This window comes from Malaclemys terrapin, chromosome 5, assembly GCF_027887155.1.
Source record: "Malaclemys terrapin pileata isolate rMalTer1 chromosome 5, rMalTer1.hap1, whole genome shotgun sequence".
In the NCBI taxonomy this organism is placed as follows: domain Eukaryota; kingdom Metazoa; phylum Chordata; order Testudines; family Emydidae; genus Malaclemys; species Malaclemys terrapin.
The window spans coordinates 44,013,257-44,034,006 of NC_071509.1; the positions used below are offsets into that span (position 1 = coordinate 44,013,257).

General features: G+C 42.3%; 1 protein-coding gene across 2 annotated transcripts in view; it reads left to right on the forward strand.

Annotated features, from left to right (window-relative positions):
- FAM114A1 (family with sequence similarity 114 member A1) overlaps window positions 1–20,750 on the forward strand; it is a 57,095-nt gene that overhangs the window by 22,450 nt on the left and 13,895 nt on the right. For both annotated transcript variants that reach the window (XM_054030397.1, XM_054030398.1), the window contains exons 4-8: window positions 67–186; window positions 355–461; window positions 2,772–2,906; window positions 5,606–5,758; window positions 9,759–9,882. In XM_054030397.1, the coding sequence (XP_053886372.1) occupies window positions 67–186; window positions 355–461; window positions 2,772–2,906; window positions 5,606–5,758; window positions 9,759–9,882 (639 nt within the window). The remainder of the gene's footprint in view (window positions 1–66; window positions 187–354; window positions 462–2,771; window positions 2,907–5,605; window positions 5,759–9,758; window positions 9,883–20,750) is intronic.

Genomic DNA, 20,750 nt, shown 5'->3' on the forward strand with positions numbered 1-20,750 from the left:
ATAAGAGTGTTTCCAAATCCCAGACACATGCATAATTGCATCTAAAATATATTTGTACCATTACAGGTCATGGATTAACTGCAGTAAAGGAAAAAGCAGGAGCCACTCTAAGAATTCATAATGCGAGTTCAACATCTTCAGAAGGCGCACAACCTGCCACAACTGAGAGCAAAATACCAGGGATCAGTAAGTAGCTTATTAGTCCAAGTTGAACAAAACATTTTGACAAATTATCAAATTTATACAATTTAGGAAATTCAAAGATTTTGGTGACAGAATCCAGTTCATTGTGATTTGTTGAAAATAACACAGTGTTGAAGATGCGTTGTGCCTGTCTCTTTTTCATTTTATTAGAGTCCAACGATGCCCCAGACCAGAGCTCCATTGGGGTTTCACCCTCTTCGCCTTCATCTGGATCTCGTGGGATGCTGTCAACAATCACTAATGCTGTACAGAACACAGTGAGTAACTCCAATGTGTCTTGTCTTCTGAAGTTCTCCTTCGTGCCCTCTAATTGCAAGTCACATTTGAAGACGAGGGTTTGGGAGTTGTGTGACTGTTTGAAAAACAGTTTTTGAACCACAGATCTACAATGACACTTTTACGCAAAAATAACTAGCTCAATATAAAGTTTCAAGTATATCAAAGAAAGTAACCAATTTAGGCTACACCTACACTGTGAGCTAGGGGTGCGATTCCCAGCTTAAGTACACATATTCAGGCTAGCTCGATGAGAGCTAGTGCACCTATAAACAGTAGCATAGTGCAGTAGCACGGGCAGTGGCAGCAGAGGCACAGCTTAGCAATGCTGAGACCTACGCACGAGGTTCAGGTGAGTTTGTATTCAGCCTGGTTTTGAACCATGCCACTGCATCTGCTGCCTATGCTACCATGGCTCCACTACTGTTTATACTTGCACTGGCTCTCATTGAGCTAGCGCAAGTATGTGTATGTGAGCTGGGGATCACATCGCTAGCTCAAAATGTAGACGTGGCCTTTGAGTGAACATTTGGGACTAGACTTAGTTTTAAAAAAATTCTGGCTGGTGCACTGTGTATGTCTATGCAAAGTCTTGGGAGTCATATGAAGGTGTGGTGCTCTCGTGATTTTATTAAAATCAAGTCCTTTGTGATTAACTTTGAGAGGAGGGTTTCTTATATTTTTGCTGGTAGATAAAACAAGACAATACTACATTTGCTTGGTTCAAGACTTTTACTAAATGATTTCTTTTCTTCTCTAGCCCCGGCCTCTCCCTCCATGCCTAGTCTCACATCTCAAACTGTCTCTTTGACACTGCTCTCTGGATATCTTGGTGCCATCTCAAACTCAACATGGCAAAATTTGAACTAACTATTCATCTTTCCTCCCTTATCCATTATTACCATTGTCCTTTCCATATTCCTTGTGATCCAGGCTCAAAACCTAAACATTACATTTCACTCTCTTCTTCTCTCTCCTCCCCTATATCCCAGCTTTTGCCTAATCCTGTTGCTTCTTCCATTTTACCTCTCCAATATCCATCCACATCTTGCCTTGTTCCTTTCAGTGTGTATAAAATGCTACCTCTACAGTCATTTTCCTTTGAACTTTTTTGCATGATGCACTAGCATAGGATTGCAGAAAATTGCAGGCAGCATCCAGGAAGCATAGATGGCAGGGTTTCCTTTGTGCAAAACTGGTGAGGGTGATGTTCCCTTTCAATGATTGTCCAGCCCATTCGAAGCATGCCATGAATAGCTTCGCTTTAATGTCAAAGATTCTGGGAACATAGGAAGATTTCCATTGGCCACCCCCCAAGGGCTGCAGTGAGGGTCACAGAGTCAGTGAGGTTGTAGCTACCTACAATTTGCTGGTGGTGGGTTTGGGTGAGACTGCCTGAGCTCCATGGGGAAGCCAGTCTGCAAGTGGGAGAATTAGGAGGGCGAGCTGGAAAGTTAGAGCTGTCCATGTGGGTGGTGAAGGCCATCATATCAAGGTAACAAATGGTATCAAGAAGAAACAGAACAGTTCAGGTAGTGACTCCTACCTCTTGTTGAAAAAAGTTTCCTTCAATGTTCTAATACTGAGAACAGAGGCAGTCTTGACTGCTGAGACCTCTGTAAAGTTTTCCATGTTCAGCTCCTCATTTGAGAAGCTGCCAGACATAGAGTCTAGGCTACAGACAGAACAGTTAGCCAGTGTAGGTTCTTCTTCCATGTAGCTGAACCAATGAGAGAGATGAATAAAGCTCGTGAGAGGACATAGAATCAATGGCTTCATGTGAGAGAATCTCCCATGTAGCAGTTCATTGCAGCTGTCAAATGAAAAAAAAACTCAGTTACACGAGTGAGGTGAGCTCCTTTCATAAGGGTCCTTAACTTCAAAGGAACCTTTTGTACCTAAAATTTGCACTGACCCACTGCATGCCATTTAAAGGAAAAGATGAACCATCCATGTATACAAAGTAAATATGGCTTTATTCTCTGATTATTATTATTTAATTTATTAAGAGAATTGCTATTGGGCACATTTCTTATTGACATCAAGCTATTAAATATCATTCAAAATAAGTTAATTATAAAACTTTTGTATAGTACTTTTTCTCCTGGAAAATGGATTCAAAGCAAAGTGAGATGATTGATGAAGTCATAAATCCTATTATTAGTAAGGGTGGAGAAACTTTAGGGAGTTAAAAATTCAAAGTCAGCGTCAGCAGAACCAGTGTTTTTTTACAATTTCTTATTAACATAAAGTGTAAAGAAAATAACCACACTGCATTGTTTTATGTGCAGGGAAAAAGTGTTTTGACAGGTGGTCTAGATGCTTTGGAATTTATCGGCAAGAAAACCATGAATGTCCTGGCAGAAAGTGATCCTGGATTTAAGAGAACCAAAATACTGATGGAAAGAACAGTTTCCTTATCTCAGGTTGGATTGCTTCAAATCCTCTTTGTTAGTGCAGTTGCAGATTACTGAGCAAGAATTTCATTCGCATCAGTAGTAGGGTTAATTTAGTATAGTTAGACCTATCCAAATAAAAATTATGCATTGTGTCAGCTCCACTTTGTTCTCTGCAGGACTGCAAATTAATGTATTTTGTAAAATCAACACTTGCATATAAGTAAGGATGTGCAATTACCGATTTTCATAAGATACTGTGTCAGGTGATAAACGTACTCTGGAGAAGTGCTCAAACCCTTAATGTTTTCTTAATAGTTATAAATCTGTATTCACACCAATACATACATAGTTGTAGTGCTTTCCTGGGGAATGAGTAATAGTGGAATATAGCATTTATTTTATTGGGGAAAAAATTAAAGCAGTAAAAAATTATTACTTATATCCTTTTAAATTAATGCTATCATCTAGGGAAACAGCATACTCAACAGCAATGAGCCATGCCCTTACCATATGAGTCAAGTTATGATTTGTGTCTTCAAAGATTCAGAGACCTTGTAACAGTATAATCCGAATATAATCATTGCCAGTACCAGTTACTTTAGCTCTCCAGGTACAGATGTTCAGTAACTGCTTACTACTTTTGCTAACTGCAGCAGAATTTCATCAATAAAGTGTGTGTGTGTGTGTGTGTGTGTGTTAATAAACACAGATAGACCTAGGTAGCATAAAACCCTATATGTAGTATGGTTAAGGGAAATCCTATAGCAGTAGACATTAAAAGGAAGCCTTTATATTACCACAATATTTTCCTGTTTGTAGAATGTAATATTGCAGTGAGATATTTTTCTCTCAATAAGATGTTTCATTTTTAACATCTACCACTGTAAGCAGAAACAGAATGATACTGTTAGAACAGATCAAAAGCAAACTAATCCATGCTAAGCAAATTACATAATTATACACTTTACCTATATCTACTTGAGCAATGCTCCAAATGGCCATTACTGTTAAAAAAGAAATATGTATAGCTATAAAATACTACAGCCCCAGTACTGCAGTTGAAGTTTCTACATGGATCTGATTGCAAGATCAGGACTTAGTTTTGGTTAATGTGTTTCTTGTAAAGCATTCCAAGGCACTTCACAATGTAATATTGCAACTCTGGCAATAAAGGGGACTCTCTCAAGTAGTGTAGACTCAAAATTTGATCTGACTGAAAATTTATGATCTGAAGAAAGTCATCTAGATGGTAAGAACCAATTTTTCAAACACTGGACTACAGCTGTGTCTGCAAAAATACACATTTACATGAAACCAGCTAATTGCATGGGCAGGTATATGTTAATACATTCAGTTAAGTCAGGGGTCGGCAACGTTTGGCACGCGGCTCACCAGGGTAAGCACCCTAGCGGGCCGGGCCAGTTTATTTACCTGCTGACGCAGCAGGTTCGGCCGATTGCGGCCCCCACTTGCCGCGGTTCGCCGTCCCGGACCAATGGGGGTGGCGGGAAGCCGCAGCCAACACATCCCGCGCCGCTTCCCGCCGTCCCCATTGGCCCAGGACGGCAAACCGCGGCGAGTAGGGGCCGCGATCGGCCGAACCTGCCATGTCAGCAGGTAAATAAACTGGCCCAGCCCGCTAGGGTGCTTACCCTGGCGAGCCACGTGCCAAACATTGCCGACCCCTGAGTTAAGTGTTGGCATGTCCCATCCTATTCCAGACTGCACTTAAGCAGATACTTAAAGTTAAACATGTGCGTAAGTGTGGTCCTGAATTGGGGCCTAAAGAGGCAAGGGAAACAAAGGATGGGAGAAAGGAAGTGTTAAATGGAGGTAATAACTGAACCCAGTTCTCCTGAGTCCCAGTCCACTGCTTTCTTTTAATCTAATTTGTGCATGCAAAATTTAGATATGAAGAATTGTGTATGCAGTATTGAAAATGGTAGAGCTAGATATTTCATCCTTGTGCAGAGGGACAGAGAAGGCCAAAGTGCCACGTAAGCGTAAAATGTCAAAATAGCCTTAAGTGGTTCATAGGCTTTGGATAGGGTGAAATTTAACCCATAAATACAGTGGAAAATGTGTACAAGAGGCCATTTCTTCTTAGGCAACCTTCTGTATTAAGAGAGCACTCCATAATATCCCCAAATGTATGGAGTACAGTTCTGATCCATTTTTCCTACAAAACCCTACCTTCATTAAGCAAATGATTTTTGTGGGTCCAAAGATCATTTATGACAGGTTTCACTATATATTCACTATATATATACTTCATGTGGTTAGGAACCCTGGAAACAGCATTCTACAGAGATTGTGCTCTAGGTATACATACTGTAGGACCTGTATGGGGCACTGGATGAAGTAAAGGCTTTTTAATTTTTCTTCTCTTGCAAACGGTGGCAAAATTTATGAGGTATTACCAGTAGCCATCACTGCATTTGAGGATATGAGCAATGTTATTTGTTGTTGGTTGGTTTTTAAAGACAGTTAATAATTACCATAGGGAAAAACATATATAGAACACTACTTAAATATTTTATTAGAGAAGTTAATCAAAAAAAAATTATGAGGCATATCTGAGGCTGACTAAAATTTCAGCTCTGCAGGTGTAATATAGTACCAAATTTTATTATTACTGTCTAGAAGAGATGAGGCTGAGAGTAATAAAAACTGGCAAATCTGCAGTGCAGTCAATAAATCAACAGGAATGATGTATTTTTTTGCAGCTGTTGCGAGAAGCGAAAGAGAAAGAGAAGCAGAGATTGGCCCAGCAAGTTACAGTTGAAAGGACAGCGCATTATGGGCTGCTTTTTGATGAGTTCCAGGGTTTGTCCCATCTTGAAGCTCTGGAAATTCTGTCAAATGAAAGTGAAGCCAAGGTACAGTAAACAAGCTGCATAAATCACAAACACAATGTTTAGTGAAATACTTTTTGTAAGTATTAATCTCCCCATACAAGTCAATAAGAGTTTTTTCATTGACTTCACTGGGCACTGATTTGGTTCCTAGGGTCAATCCCTTATCTCATGAAATCAATGAAGGTTTTCCCAGTGAGTTCAGGAGGACCAGGATTTAGCACAAAGGAAGCAAGGAAATCTGCCATTGAAAGTTTTAGTTGTTAAGACATTATGTGTTCTGCTCTTTAAACCTGTTACAAGGTGCTAATGCCTTTTCAAGCTTTACCAGAAGACTCAAGTGTATTGTTTTTATTAAAGGTGTTGCCATTTATATTCAGGAACCTTGCACCAACTACACCAAGAGGTTAATAAAAGAAAATGCATTCCAGATTATTTATTTAACTTCTAAATATTCTTTATTGTATTGTGTTATTATCCTGTTGTTGACTAACCCAAGATATAAATAGAGATGTAAGCAGTTTCTGTGGCTATGTTTACACAGTAATGTAACCTAGGGTAACTGGGACTTGAGTCAGCTGACCCATGTCAGGGAAACCTGGGCTTGAGCATCTATATTGCATTTTAACCCTAGTTTAAGAATTTTCTGACCTGTGCTCAAACCTAGGGCTTTGACATCCACACTGCAGTGCACTAACCCAAGTCAAAAGTAACCATATTCCAGAGTGCCTAGTGTCCCCCACCAATGTCAACATTCGAGCCCTAGGAACATGGTGTACTGTGGGAAAACTCTACTGCCCACTCTGTTTCCTAATGGTGGTGGTGCTGTCAATGGGACTTGTGCCCATAGTTGGCCCTCCTCAAGGAGCACATGAGTACGTAAACTGCAAAGGGTATTACTCCATTGTTATGCAGGCAGTAGTGGATCACATAGGCAGATTTATGAATGTCAGTGTGAGCTATACAGGAAAAGTTAATGATGCCAGAGTTTTTTGCTGCTCTGGAATCTACATTCATGGACAGGCTGGGACACTATTTCCACCAAATGACATAGATATAAATAGTGCTACTGTCCCCATTGTTGTTATCGGGGAACCCACCTACCCTCTTTTGCCTTGGCTTATGAAATCATACTCTGATTTCAGAGGCTCAGGCAAAAAAAAAAGTTTAATTACACTCTAAGCAGGTGTAGAATGATTGTTGAATGTGCTTTTGGCAGATTAATATCCTGTTGGAGGTGTTTACAAACCCATTTAGATGCCAGTGTAATTACCGTTGTCTGCGTTACTGTGGCTTGCTGTGCTCTTCATAACTTCTGTGAAGCCAGAGGTGAGCCATTTCCCTCTAAAAGGACGTATGACAGTGAGGAGACACTGATTGATACGCTCAGCCAGAAGTGAGGCTAGCGTGGCGGGGAGCTGATTGCACCCGACCAGCGGAAGTAAGGGGTACTTTGTGTGCTCATGTTATGGACTTGCATGGCCCAATGGCAGAGGGGAAATAGTACCTATAGGAATGTGCTTCGAGGGGAGGGGAAAACGGGCTCATTTTTGGTGAGGGGGCAGTGTTTGGGAGGGAGTGGTCTCGATTGCCATGCAATGCAAGTCAAAATGACATGATGAAAAATAAATTTGTTTGTGGCTGATAATGTGCTTGTGCAAACTGCAGATCACTCACCCTGCAGAAGGAACACCCCGAGTGGGTCATACACTGCATCAGAGTCACCACCCCTGTCTAAAGTCTTCTAACCCTGGCCCAGCTGAAGACTGGTGCAGAAGCAGCCTCCAATGTTCAACTGCTGGCACTTTCTTACTCCCACTTTTTACTAACAAGTCTCAAGAAGCAGCCAACTCGGTGACCCGCTTGTCTGCCTAATAATCAAGTTCTTCAGCTCTTGGCAATCCCCCCAGGGGATCCAGAACTAGCTGCTTCCTTTCCTGCTCCATTCCACCCAGGGTGTGTGGCCCTTGCCTGCATGACCCAGGTGGTGGATCGCTGCTGTCCTCCCAAAGATCCCATCTCTTAAAACACCCCCCCCCCCCAGCCTGGCTGCTGCTGGCTGCGGTCTGGTGAAGTGCATCCCCGGGGATCCCTTATCCCTGTCCCCGCTGCATGCCAGGAGGCTGCAGGGAAGTTTGGGGACCAGCTCCCACTCACTATGCTGACAGTGCACACAGACAGGGCGTCCCTGCACATGCAGCCCCAGGGAGGGCAGTGGGAGCCCAGGAGCAAGGACAAGATCAGAGCACCACCCCGCAGAGAGAGGGAGAGCTCCTGGCTCACCACGGCCAGGGGGGTAATGATCCCCAAGAGCCACATCCCAACTGGCAAATTTTCTCCCTGCTGTGAGCAAGCTCCACATGACAGCAAGGAGGCGCAGGAGCCAGAGCCACCACAGGAGGATGCAGGAATGGGAAGCAGGCTCGGCCAGCAGTAGTGGCACTTCCGGACCACTGTGCTGGCTGCCTGCAGCACTGCTACTCTGCCGCCAGGAACTGTAGGATACATCTAGAAGATTCTTGGGACCCCAAGTCAAAATGGGACCATGTGCACACAGAATAGCAATAGGGCTCGGACTCTAGGTCCAGGTTTAACTCAGGCTCAGACCCTATAGCCCTACTGGGTCCTGGGACCCTAAGTCCAAGCCTAGGTTAGCGCAATTGCAGTGTGGATGCAAGAGGGGGTTGCCTTGTGTCCAGACTCAGACCTAGGCTTACACTGCTGTGTAGACAAACCCTGTAAGGTTACTCTGAGATACATGCTTAAGTTAATAAGGTCTCTGTGACAGCTAGCTTTCAATGTCAGTTTATTGGCTTTGCTGTGCAGCCATTCAGGAAAGCTTTGGTGCACACTTAGCGGTTGTATTTATACATTATGACATTTTTCAAATACATTTCTGAGCGTTTCTTCCTCCACCTTTTTTTTTTTTTTTTTAAGTCCATCTCTCCCTGCCCTCCCAAAAAATAGAAGTATAAGGAATAGTTTCTCTTAAACAGAATGGTCCTGCTTTTTTAAAAGTGTCTCACTTCATTTTTTGTGCTATTTTTCCGGCACAAATAACTGCAGGCCCATTTCAATAGCACTTTGACACCTAATGTCCCTATAGTTGTAGCATTTGCAACTATTTCTAGGTGTAGAATTGTAAATACAAAAATCACAGTCAGTCCTATAAAAACAAAGAAACAAGTAAAAACACCTTCTCATTCGTCATAGCCAAAACTTAGCATGAGTCTGTTTAAATTCAAGTTAACCAGAGCTCACAGACTTCTTTATAATGAAATGAGGTTCATCTCTTGTAAGCAAGAGTGTTCAGTGCTTGGGTATCAACTACAGATCTAGCAGCCTACATGCGGGGGAAAACTGAAAGCCGTTTGGGGACTCTGCAAGGAGATTTCTAGTTGAAGACGAAAACAGACTGGTGAGTGTCCACCAGAGACAGCCTACGGGAATTTAGTGGAACTAAGGCTGCTTGTGAGGAGAGCAGACTACTAACAGTCATCCCCTAGGTTGATAGCCTTAATTTTCAAAACTTTCAGTGGGCTAGAACCAGACTTTCTCAGGCACAATGACATACCATGACCAGTGCATTCTTCAAAACAGTTGGACTGTAGGTAATGTGGGTAAGCCTTGTGGGAGCAGGGAACAGGATCACTACTCTGGAATTTCCTGCCACAGCTATTCAGGCTGACAGCGAGTCTTCCCCTCTGCTCTTCCTACCCACTCTTCACCAGAGCCTTCCCAGAATAATTATAAGATGTTATCCAAAAAATATGCTCTGGGAGCAGGAGGCGGCCTGAATATCTTGTAAGGCTTGTGTAATATTTGTCAGAAACTCGGATACCAAGCAGATGAGCACATAATTAATCCCTAGATAAGGTAGATAGGTTAGATAAAGGACCTGATCTTCTAATGGGAGTTCTTGTCTACTGCTCAACACACCTTGGGGTCAGGATCAAAATTTGTAATTTCAGTAAAGAGAGGGGTGATTTGGGTTAGTAGTGATCACTGTCATTTCCTTTTTCAGATTCAGTCATTTTTAACATCACTTAATGGAGAGCAGTTGGAAACTGTGAAAAATGACTTAATTGCTATTAAAGAGATCTTCATTCCAAAGGAATCAAATAATGAAGAGGATCAAGAAAAAAAAGGTAATTAAAATAATACTGGTGTATCCCAGTTGAGACCTGTTAAATCTATATATTTAATTTAAAAAAAACTTTAACCCAAACTAGCATGTTTTAATTTAATTGAGAGTTGAGAGTAGACAGACAATTTGGAGTGAATTTCTCTATAATACCCTAACATTCTTCAAAAGAAGTAAATACAGTGGAGACTAGGGAAGCTTGGATTGTTAGATGTTCATTTCAAACTCAGTTGATTGACATTCTGGTTTATAGACTCTGCGTATAAAATTGTGAATGCACCATAGGCTAAAAGGTTAGGGGAGTTCAGCAATGATTTTGTACCGTAATGGCTGTATCCAATACACAGTGGGTGAGATCCTTACCCCTTCTCCAGCACCTTTACACCAGGTAAAAGGGCTGGTGTGGCATAAAAAGGTCCTAAAAGCCCCAGTTCCTGCTGAGAGAGGATTCCCCTCACACTGGCACTGTTGAAGAAAGCCACAAGGCTGCCTCCAAGATTTCTCTTTGCAAGTCCTGACTTAGGGGGTGTATTGGGGGGGCAGCAAGGGCACGTCACAGGCTGGGCTGCAGTATACAGCACTGTGAGGATTCCAGACCATGCTTTGGTCCAGAGGGCAGCCTAGGGAGGTTTCCATAACTTAGAGAGACCCCCTAGGGCTGCCTACATTATGCCAGGGGCCTCTGCAGCCTCTGAAACAGGACCGAATCAGAAAGTTGCATAGATAGCTTAAAGCCACTGTAGTCCCCTCTCCTCCTGGGTTGTGCATTTTGAATTGAGCTACTGAAATCAATGGAAATGGACTGTATCCTCAATAACTTAGAAGACCTTGTTTTACATATGAGGGTCTTCTCCTAATCTCAGGGATGCAGGCCTATACGATCCTACATTTTGCAAAATACTGAGAGATGTGTGACCAAGAATCTGAAATTAAGAATCACTGAAATAAAATCTTATTTAAAAGAAGCGTCTAGAGATATTTCATTGTTCACACTGCCTGGGGCAGCAGCAACTTCTATTCTGTTCTACTCGAAATATTGCCCTCATCACCATAGTCTCCTAGCACCTTCCAATAGTTTATTAAGCAAAGGGACTAACATCTGTCTCATGTGGTTTGTTCTTTCATCCTCTCCTGAAGGGAAAGCTGTGTGTGCAATGAAGTGTTTAGTTTGGTAGGGTTGTTTTTTTAATGTAAACATTGCTTTGAGCTTATACTAGAGAGAGCACATCAAAGAAACATGGCTTGCATTTGGAGAGGAAAGTGGTGAGGTCTGTGATGGTCCTTAATGCCTGTGGAATTCATTCCACAGCCTCACAACAGCCCCGAAGAATGCTCTATCTCCAGGACAGGTGAGGTTTACCCTTAAGGTGGAAAGTTCAGTTGTGCCTGAGGAGGGGACTTGTCAACCAACGTCCTCATTCTCAAGCTCTAAGCAATCTTTTAAATATGCTGAGCCTAAGCCATAGAGTTCCTTGAAGATAAAGACTGAAGCAAAAAGCATTGCAGATTTTGCTCTGCAAAAGCAAATCGGTTAGAAAACCAAAATACATCCTCCCTTGTGACAGAGGAAATAATAACCACCACAGACATGTTCAATGCAGCTAGGAGCGAGAGAATGGTCTTCAGAAAGTCCAACAGTTATTTTAGGCTGCAGTAAGATCAGCTACTGCTCAAGGTGACTCATTTCCTTTAACCACAATAAGTGCACATTGGGTAACCCCAGTGCAAAAAGCCAGGGCAATTCCTATGCACCACTTAAGTCCCACGATCCATTTACATGTGCACGTAGCTCCACATACAGAGTAAAGGCAGTATAATACAGTACATTGTGTATCCCTTTGTGATCAGCCCTTCAGTGATGGACAGGATTTGCCCTCTCCCTCTGCACAGTGGCAGATGTCACCCATACTGCATAAGCAGCAGTTCCACAAGGGAACTTTCATATCTTGTACACGTCACATGATGTCTGTCCACAGATATTTACAAACTATTAAGGGGACAATGTCAACTTGCATTTTTTTTAATACAAGAGGCTGAAAGAGACTATAAAAATATTAAATATTTAAATGTTTAACATCTGGCCTTAGACAGAATTACTAAAATAGATGGAGAGAGAAATCTGGACTTTGAGAAATGGAGAGGAGACCCATTTTCTTTTCAGATACTTGTAACATGCTTACAGGCAGCTGTGTTGAATCTCTTGAGGACAAAGTTGCCAGCTATTTGGTTTATACATCCCGGTGTTTTGCTGCTCAGCTAGAAAACTTGCATGTAGCTAAGCTAGATTTTTTGCTATAACTCAGTCTCCCAAGGGCTGAAATACTTTAGTCTAACCCTAGTTATTGTGCTCAATATGAGGGTAACTAAATGAAATTAATGGCCTGTGATATACTGGACGTAAGACTAATGATCCCTTCTGGCATTAAACAGTATGAAATGATGAGCAAGGTAAACCCTTATGGGAAAATCCTATGTAATTTAAGAGGGATGAAATCAATAGGGTTCTGTGAAATTATTCTAAAACCTAATAGAAATTCACAGAGCATGTAATCCTTTCTATGACCTGCTCCAAAGCCCTCTGAGCTGAGAGGGAGTCTTTCCACAGACTTCATTGGGCTTTGGATCAGGCCTGAGGCTAGGTCTACTCTAGGGGAGGGAGGGGAGATCGATTTAAGATACACAAATTCAGCTACACGAATAGCGTAGCTGAATTCGACGTATCCGAGCCGACTTACCCCGCTATGAGGACAGCAGCAAATCGACCGCCGCGGCTCCCCCGTCGACGGCGCTTACTCCTACCTGCACTGGTGGAGTACACGCGTTGATTCGGGGATCGATTGTCGCGTCCCGACGAGATGCGATAATTCGATCCCCGAGAGATCGATTTCTACCCGCCGATCCAGGCGGGTAGTGAAGACAAGCCCTTAAAGGCTTTTTTTTTTTTTTTTTAACCATCCTATAGAATTATATAGAGTAGCAAGGATATAATTTTGTATTAAATTTTATAGGATGGTTCAAAAACTGTGGAAAAATTATAATTTTCTATAGGACCTTTCCATGAGAGCAGGGCTGGCATCTCTGTGGTGAGCACACCCACATAAGACACTTGAGTTTCAGTGCTTGCTGCTGCCTTTCCCTTGTAACTGGCCATGCACGGAGCATTGCAAAGACACTGTGCACGTCTCCTTACATTGCCCTGCAATGTCCCCTCTAGACAACACCTTTGAGGTGCCTAAGAGAATCCTACTTATCTTTTCTCAGCTTGAATAAAATGTGGGATCTTCAGGAAAGGTGTAAAAACCAGGAGAATGGGGGAAGGGGTTTCTCGTGACCATTGGGAGGCCTGTGAGACAGGAACACCAGGCCATTCCCTGAATTTAACACATGCATTCCTAAATGTCTTTATTGAGTGCAGCCAATGTATAAAGGCCCCATAAAACTTAATGAATTCAGTTAATAGGGCCATAAAGGGCAATAATCTGTCATTTTAAAATAAATATGACATCCAGCATCTTTAAATTTAATTCTGCTAATGATGTAAATGTTTGTTCCCCCGACAGAGCACAGTTTTATTAACCGTTGCAGGTTTCTAATTCAGCCAGCCTTCATTTGTAAATGGCTATATAATTTAAACTAGGTTTCTATTCTCCACTTACTGTGGTTCATGTTTCTGATCCTATTTACAAAACCAAATGTAGCTTCCCAGGTTGCACTGAGGTGTGTCCTTCCTAGAGCAGATTCTTGGTCTTTTTTCTTTTTTTATTTGATTTATTTACCTGCCATGATATAGTCCTTATCTACATTGGGAAAATGAGGTGTACCGTGTGCTTAATACTATTTAACATGTTTTTCAATACCACTGAGCACTTCATATGAACAAAGACAGTGTTGTTTAATTATGAGTTAGCTGGTCCTGGTCAAACCCAGGGCATGTCTTCACTGCAAATAAGAGGTGTGTTCTTAACTTGATTTAGATAAGTCAGGTTAAAATCCCAGCAAAGACAAGGCAGTTGTAGTTTTATCATTAGTTAGCAAGTAGAGTTAAACTCCGACTCCCCTATAGTCTTTAACTCAACCCGCTAACTTGTGTTAAAACTACAAATGCCTGGTCTTCAGTGGGATTTTAATTCGAACCTTTTTTTTCCCCAGTGAAGACATGGTCCTAGACAAGATATTTTTGAACATGTTAAATTCTGCCTAGGTGCTCAGCAGTACCTAAAAACATGCTAATTAACACATGTTGGCTAACTGTCTTGCTAAAGACACCGTGTTTTCCCATTGTAGACAAGGTCACAGTATTTGATAGCGCTACAGTATCATTTGGCTGTGCTCTACATATATAAAAGATAAGAGATTTAGCTGGAGGAAAAAACACTTCCCTACCTTCAAATAAACTGTTTGGATGGTTTGTTTATTTGCTGTAACCTTGAGGACCCATCCCAGACCATTTCTCACCTTCTGCTGCTGCTCCAAGGATGTTACTACAACTTTTGAGCTGCAGTTATCTCTGTGGAGCCTGCACAAGAGAAAGATGTGTGAGGATCTTTGAGAAAGCTCATTTGCATAAATCTCATTCTTTAGGATTGGGTGCGTAGCCCATTTCCACGCCATCTTTAGGATCAGACAGACAGGTACCATCAGCATCCACAGGAATAAGGAAAAAGGGCACTTCTTGCTTCCAAAGGGACAAATGTGTTTTTGCAGTAGTTTTCTGTTTCCTTGCAAACTGTGGTAATATTCATGCCCAACTAAAGATGAGTATACCTGAAAAGTGCCTGTACTTAATTCTTAAGGCTATGTTAATATCAATGACTTCACATGTCACTACCTGACATTAAGGGACAGGTAATTGAACTGGGTATCAAATGTTATATGCCACAAGTTAACACAAATTCTGGTGCTTGTGCAATGTGTCAGTGAACAGCTTCTCTAGTTTCAGCAGGCTGCAAATAATGACACATTTCAATATAGACTTTTAAAAATAAATGAAGTGAACGTTGAATTAATAACCCTGAATACAAGAAAACTTGCTCAATACTGTCATAAGATCAGCCATATTGGGTCAGACCAACGATCCATCCAGCCTAGCATCCTGTTTTCTGTTCATTCTCTCTGAAGCATCTGGCACTGGCTATTGTCAGAACAGGACAATTTCAAGTGATTCATCTCCAGCCCCAGCTTCTGGAAGTTGGAGGTTTAGGGACACCCGGAGTATGGGGTTGCATCCCTGACCATCTTGGTTAGTAGCCACTGATGGACCTATTCTCCATGAACTTATCAAATTCTTTTTTGAATCCAGTTATACTTCTGGCCTTCACAACATCCCATGGCAATGAGTTCCACAGATTGACTGCGTGCTGTGAAGAAGTACTTTCCTGTGTTTGTTTTAAACCTGCTGCCTATTAATTTCTTCAGGTGACCCCTAGATCTTGTGTTTTGTGAAGGGGTAAATAACACTTCCCTATTGACTTTGTCCACATCATTCATGATTGTATTGACCTCTGTCATATCCTCTCTTTATTCATCTCTTTTCTAAGCTGAAAATTCCCAGTCTTTGTAATCTCTTCTCTTATGGAAGCTGTTCCATACCGCTAGTCATTTTTGTTGTCCATATCTTTTCCATTTCTAATTTCATCTTTTATAAGATGGGGCAACCAGAATTGCACACAGTATTCAAGGTGTGGGCATACCATGGATTAAATAGGGCATTATGATATTTCTGTTTTATTGTCTATTCTTTTCCCAGTGGTTCTTAACATCACTAGCTTTTCTGACTGCCGCTGCACCTTGAGTGGATGGTTTCAGAGAATTATCCATGATGATTCCAAGATTTCTTTCTTGAGGGGTAACAGCTAATTTAGACCCCATCATTTTGTATGCGCATTACTTTTCATTTATCAACATTGAATTTTATCTGCCATTTTGTTGCCCAGTCATCCAGTTTTGTAAAATCCCTTTATAATTCTTTGCAGTCAGCTTTGAACTTAACTTTGAGTAATTTTGCATTATCTGCAAATTTTGCCACCTCACTGTTCACCCCTTTTCCAGATCATTAATGAACATGTTGAGCATCACTGGTCCCAGTTCAGATCCTTGTCGGGATTCTGCCATTTACCTCTCTCCATTGTGAAAACTGACCATTTATTTCTATACATTATTTTCTAGCTTTTAATCAATTACTGATCCATGAGAGGATCTTCCCTCTCTTATTCCATGACTGCTTAGTGTGCTTAAGAGCCTTTGGTGAGGGACCTGGTCAAAGGCTTTGTGAAAGTCACTGTATTGATTGGATCACCCTTGTCCACATGTTTGTTGACACTCTCAAAGAATTGTAATAGATTGGTGAGATATTATTTCCCTTTACGAAAGCTGTGTTGACTCCTCCACAAGATATTGTTTTTATGTGTCTGATAATTCTATTTTTTACTATACTAGTTTCAACCAATTTGATTGATGCTGAAGTGAGGCTTACCAGCCTGTAAAAGCCAGGGTCACCATTGGAGCCTTTTATAAAATCAGCATTATGTTAGATATCCTCCAGTCATCTGGTACAGAGCCTGATTTAAGCGATAGATTACATACCATAGTTAGTAATTCTGAAATTTCATATTTGAGTCCCTTCAAAAATTCTTGGGTGAATACCACCTTGTCCTGGTGATTTATTACTGCTTAATTTATCAGTTTGTTCCAAAACCTCCTCTACTGACACCTCAGTCAGAGACAGTTCCTCAGATTTGTCACCTAAAAAGAGTGGCTCAGATGTGGGGATCGCCTCCACATTCTCTGCAGTGAAGATCGATGCAAAGAATTTATTTAGCTTCTCCATGACAGCCTTGTCTTCCTTGAGTGTTCTTTTAGCAACTCACTCGCTTAGTGGCACAACTGATTATTTGGCAGGATTCCTGCTTCTGATGTACTTACAAAAATTTTTGCTGTTGTTTTTCTGTCTTTAGCTAGTTGCGCCTCAAAGTCTGTCTTGCCCTGTCTAATTATGCTTTTACACTTGACTTGCCAGAGTTTGTACTCCTTTCTATTTTCCTCACTAAGATTTGATTTCCAATTTTTTAAGGATGCCTTTTCACCTCTAACCACCTCTTTTACTCTGCTGTTTACCATTGGGGAATTTTTTTGGCTCATACTTTTTTTTTTTTTTTTTTTTTTTTGGCATATACATTTTGTTTGAGCCTAAACTAGTCTCATTGTTGACCTGGTGGGATCACCTCTAAGCGAGACAGGATAGTTCAGTCTCCAAGTCAGTTAAAGAGTTGGTGTTACCAATTATTCATATTTACTTGTATGGCACCGAGATGTGTGTGTTTCTTTACACGTAAAGAGATGGGTTCCTGCCTCAAAAAGATTATAATATCAGGTTCTGCCAGCGTTACTCATGCTAAGTAGTACCTTATTTTGTAAATCATCCTATCAAAATCAGTTAAACTAATTGCAGAGTATGGTACGGTACTTCTGAATGGGAGGGGTGGGGGGGAGAATCACCCTGCGCAGAGGGTTAGCATAGCACTGCTTTAGTCCCATTAAACCCTATTTTGAGGATTTAGAGTAAGGATGGAAAACGTATCCCTAACTAGTAAATGAATAGATAAAAATGGCGATGAAACAAATCTTGATGTGCTTATCTGTAGCATTGTCAGGGCAAGAAAGCTATTTCTAACAGAACTGTGTTTAGTCATATTTCCCCAGAAAGGTGCTAATGTGGATTCCAGACACACGGTATGACCAACCAAACTAAGATACTTTAGGAGATTACATAGATAAAATGGTAGAACTGCATGGCAGAAATTGTCATCTTGGAAAGCATTATCTGTGAAGTCAAAGATAAACTAAACGATAGTAAAATATATGCATCTTGGGAAGCCCCACAGAAACAACACAATAGGCCCTGGGGAAACAATGATTGTAGGTTGAGCTGTCACAGGCAGACAAAAGGAATCTGTATGACCAAGATGGAGCTCAAGCACAGAGAATCTGTGGTTTACTCACAAACATTCTACAATGAGAGAAAGTCCTGCCCCTTAGACCAGTGGGTCTCAAACTTTTTGTTTTTTTGTGGACCACTTGAAAATTGCTGACGGTCTCGGCGGACTACTTAATAATCCTTCCAAATGTTGTTTGTACCGTTAGCTAACTATTGTAAAGCGCTTTGGATAAAAGAGCTATATAAAAAAAACCTTAATAATAATTAACATTTTTTTGTTCTACAAATAAAAGCACACAACTCATATTTTAATATCAGTAGTCTTACCTTTCTAATGCAGTGGATGTGCCCTCTCTCCCCCGCCGCAGCATCCCCCAAGCTGGGGCTGGTAAGGAGCGGGTCTCTCTCTCTCTCTCTCTCTCCCCTGCCGTGGCAGCCCCCAAGCTGAGGCTGAAAAGGAGGGCCATCTCTCCCTGGCAGCCCTGGAGCTGGAGAAAGTCACCTCTTTCTCTGGCCACTGCAGCCCTGCATGTCCCAAATTCCCCCCACCCCTTCTTCTCACCCCACTGCCCCCTCCCACCTACCCCTAGTCCCCCCCCCCCAGGCCGCCACCTCACCTTATATGTGCGTCTTCTCCAGGGTCCAGGCACCTAATTAGTGGAGCCATGCCTGCGCAACTCCACTAATTAGGGAGGTGGCCCTTCATTCTTTCATGTGTGGCCTCCCAGGCACACACCGTAGAGGGAACTATCCGTGGGCCACCTGAATGGAGCTCGTGTACCACTGGTGGTCCCCGGATCACAGTTTGAGAACCTCTGCCATAGACTAAACCACAAAAATGAAAGTCTTGCTTAACCGGAGTTCAAATTTAAAGTAAAAAGGAAATTACCCTCTTTAGCTGTAGACCCCACAGAGTGAAAGGAATTATTAAAAATATTGCTCAGGCGTGCAGGAGTGAAATCAGGAAGGCCAAATCACACTTGGAGTTGCAGTTAGCAAGAGATGTTAAGAGTAACAAGAAGGGTTTCTTCAGGTATGTTAGCAACAAGAAGAAAATCAAGGAAAGTGTGGGCCCCTTACTGAATGAGGGAGGCAACCTAGTGACCGAGGATGTGGAAAAAGCTAATGTACTCAATGATTTTTTTGCCTCTGTCTTCACGCACAAGGTCAGCTCCCAGATTGCTGCACTGGGCAGTACAGCATGGGGAGAAGGTGACCAGCCCTCTGTGGAGAAAGAAGTGGTTCGGGACTATTTAGAAAAACTGGACGTGCACAAGTCCATGGGGCCGGATGCGCTGCATCCGAGGGTGCTAAAGGAGTTGGCGGGTGAGATTGCAGAGCCATTAGCCATTATTTTTGAAAACTCATGGCGATCGGGGGAGGTCCCGGATGACTGGAAAAAGGCTAATGTAGTGCCCATCTTTAAAAAAGGGAAGAAGGAGGATCCGGGGAACTACAGGCCAGTCAGCCTCACCTCAGTACCTGGAAAAATCATGGAGCAGGTCCTCAAGGAATCAATTATGAAACATTTAGAGGACAGGAAAGTGATCAGGAACAGTCAGCATGGATTCACGAAGGGGAAGTCGTGCCTGACTAACCTAATTGCCTTCTATGATGAGATAACTGGCTCTGTGGATGAGGGGAAAGCAGTGGATGTGTTATTTCTTGACTTTAGCAAAGCTTTTGATACTGTCTCCCACAGTATTCTTGCCACCAAGTTAAAGAAGTATGGGCTGGATGAATGGACTGTAAGGTGGATAGAAAGCTGGCTAGATCATCGGGCTCAACGGGTAGTGATCAATGGCTCCATGTCTAGTTGGCAGCCGGTTTCAAGTGGAGTGCCCCAAGGGTCGGTCCTGGGGCCGGTTTTGTTTAATATCTTTATTAATGATCTGGAGGATGGTGTGGACTGCACTCTCAGCAAGTTTGCAGATGACACTAAACTAGGAGGCGTGGTAGATACACTAGAGGGTAGGGATCGGATACAGAGGGACCTAGACAAATTAGAGGATTGGGCAGAAAAAAACCTGATGAGGTTCAACAAGGACAAGTGCAGAGTCCTGCACTTAGGACGGAAGAATCCCATGCACTGCTACAGACTAGGGACCGAATGGCTAGGTAGCAGTTCTGCTGAAAAGGACCTAGGGGTCACAGTGGACGAGAAGCTGGATATGAGTCAACAGTGTGCTCTTGTTGCCAAGAAGGCTAACGGCATTTTGGGCTGTATAAGTAGGGGCATTGCCAGCAGATCGAGGAACGTGATCGTTCCCCTTTATTCGACATTGGTGAGGCCTCATCTGGAATACTGTGTCCAGTTTTGGTCCCCACACTACAAGAAGGATGTGGAAAAATTGGAAAGAGTCCAGCGGAGGGCAACAAAAATGATTAGGGGGCTGGAGCACATGACTTATGAGGAGAGGCTGAGAGAACTGGGATTGTTTAGTCTCCAGAAGAGAAGAATGAGGGGGGATTTGATAGCAGCCTTCAACTACCTGAAGGGGGGTTCCAAAGAGGATGGAGCTCGGCTGTTCTCAGTGGTGGCAGATGACAGAACAAGGAGCAATGGTCTCAAGTTGCAGTGGGGGAGGTCCAGGTTGGATATCAGGAAAAACTATTTCACTAGGAGGGTGGTGAAACACTGGAATGCGTTACCTAGGGAGGTGGTGGAGTCTCCTTCCTTGGAGGTTTTTAAGGCCCGGCTTGACAAAGCCCTGGCTGGGATGATTTAGCTGGGAATTGGTCCTGCTTTGAGCAGGGGGTTGGACTAGATGACCTCTTGAGGTCCCTTCCAACTCTGATATTCTATGATTCTATGATTCTATTTTGAGGTAGTTTTGTGAACTATGTTATAAAGGAGGTCAGACTAGATGATCACAGTGATCCCTTCTGTCCTTGGAACCTATGAATATGCAGGAAACACCCTTTACCTTATATTCTCT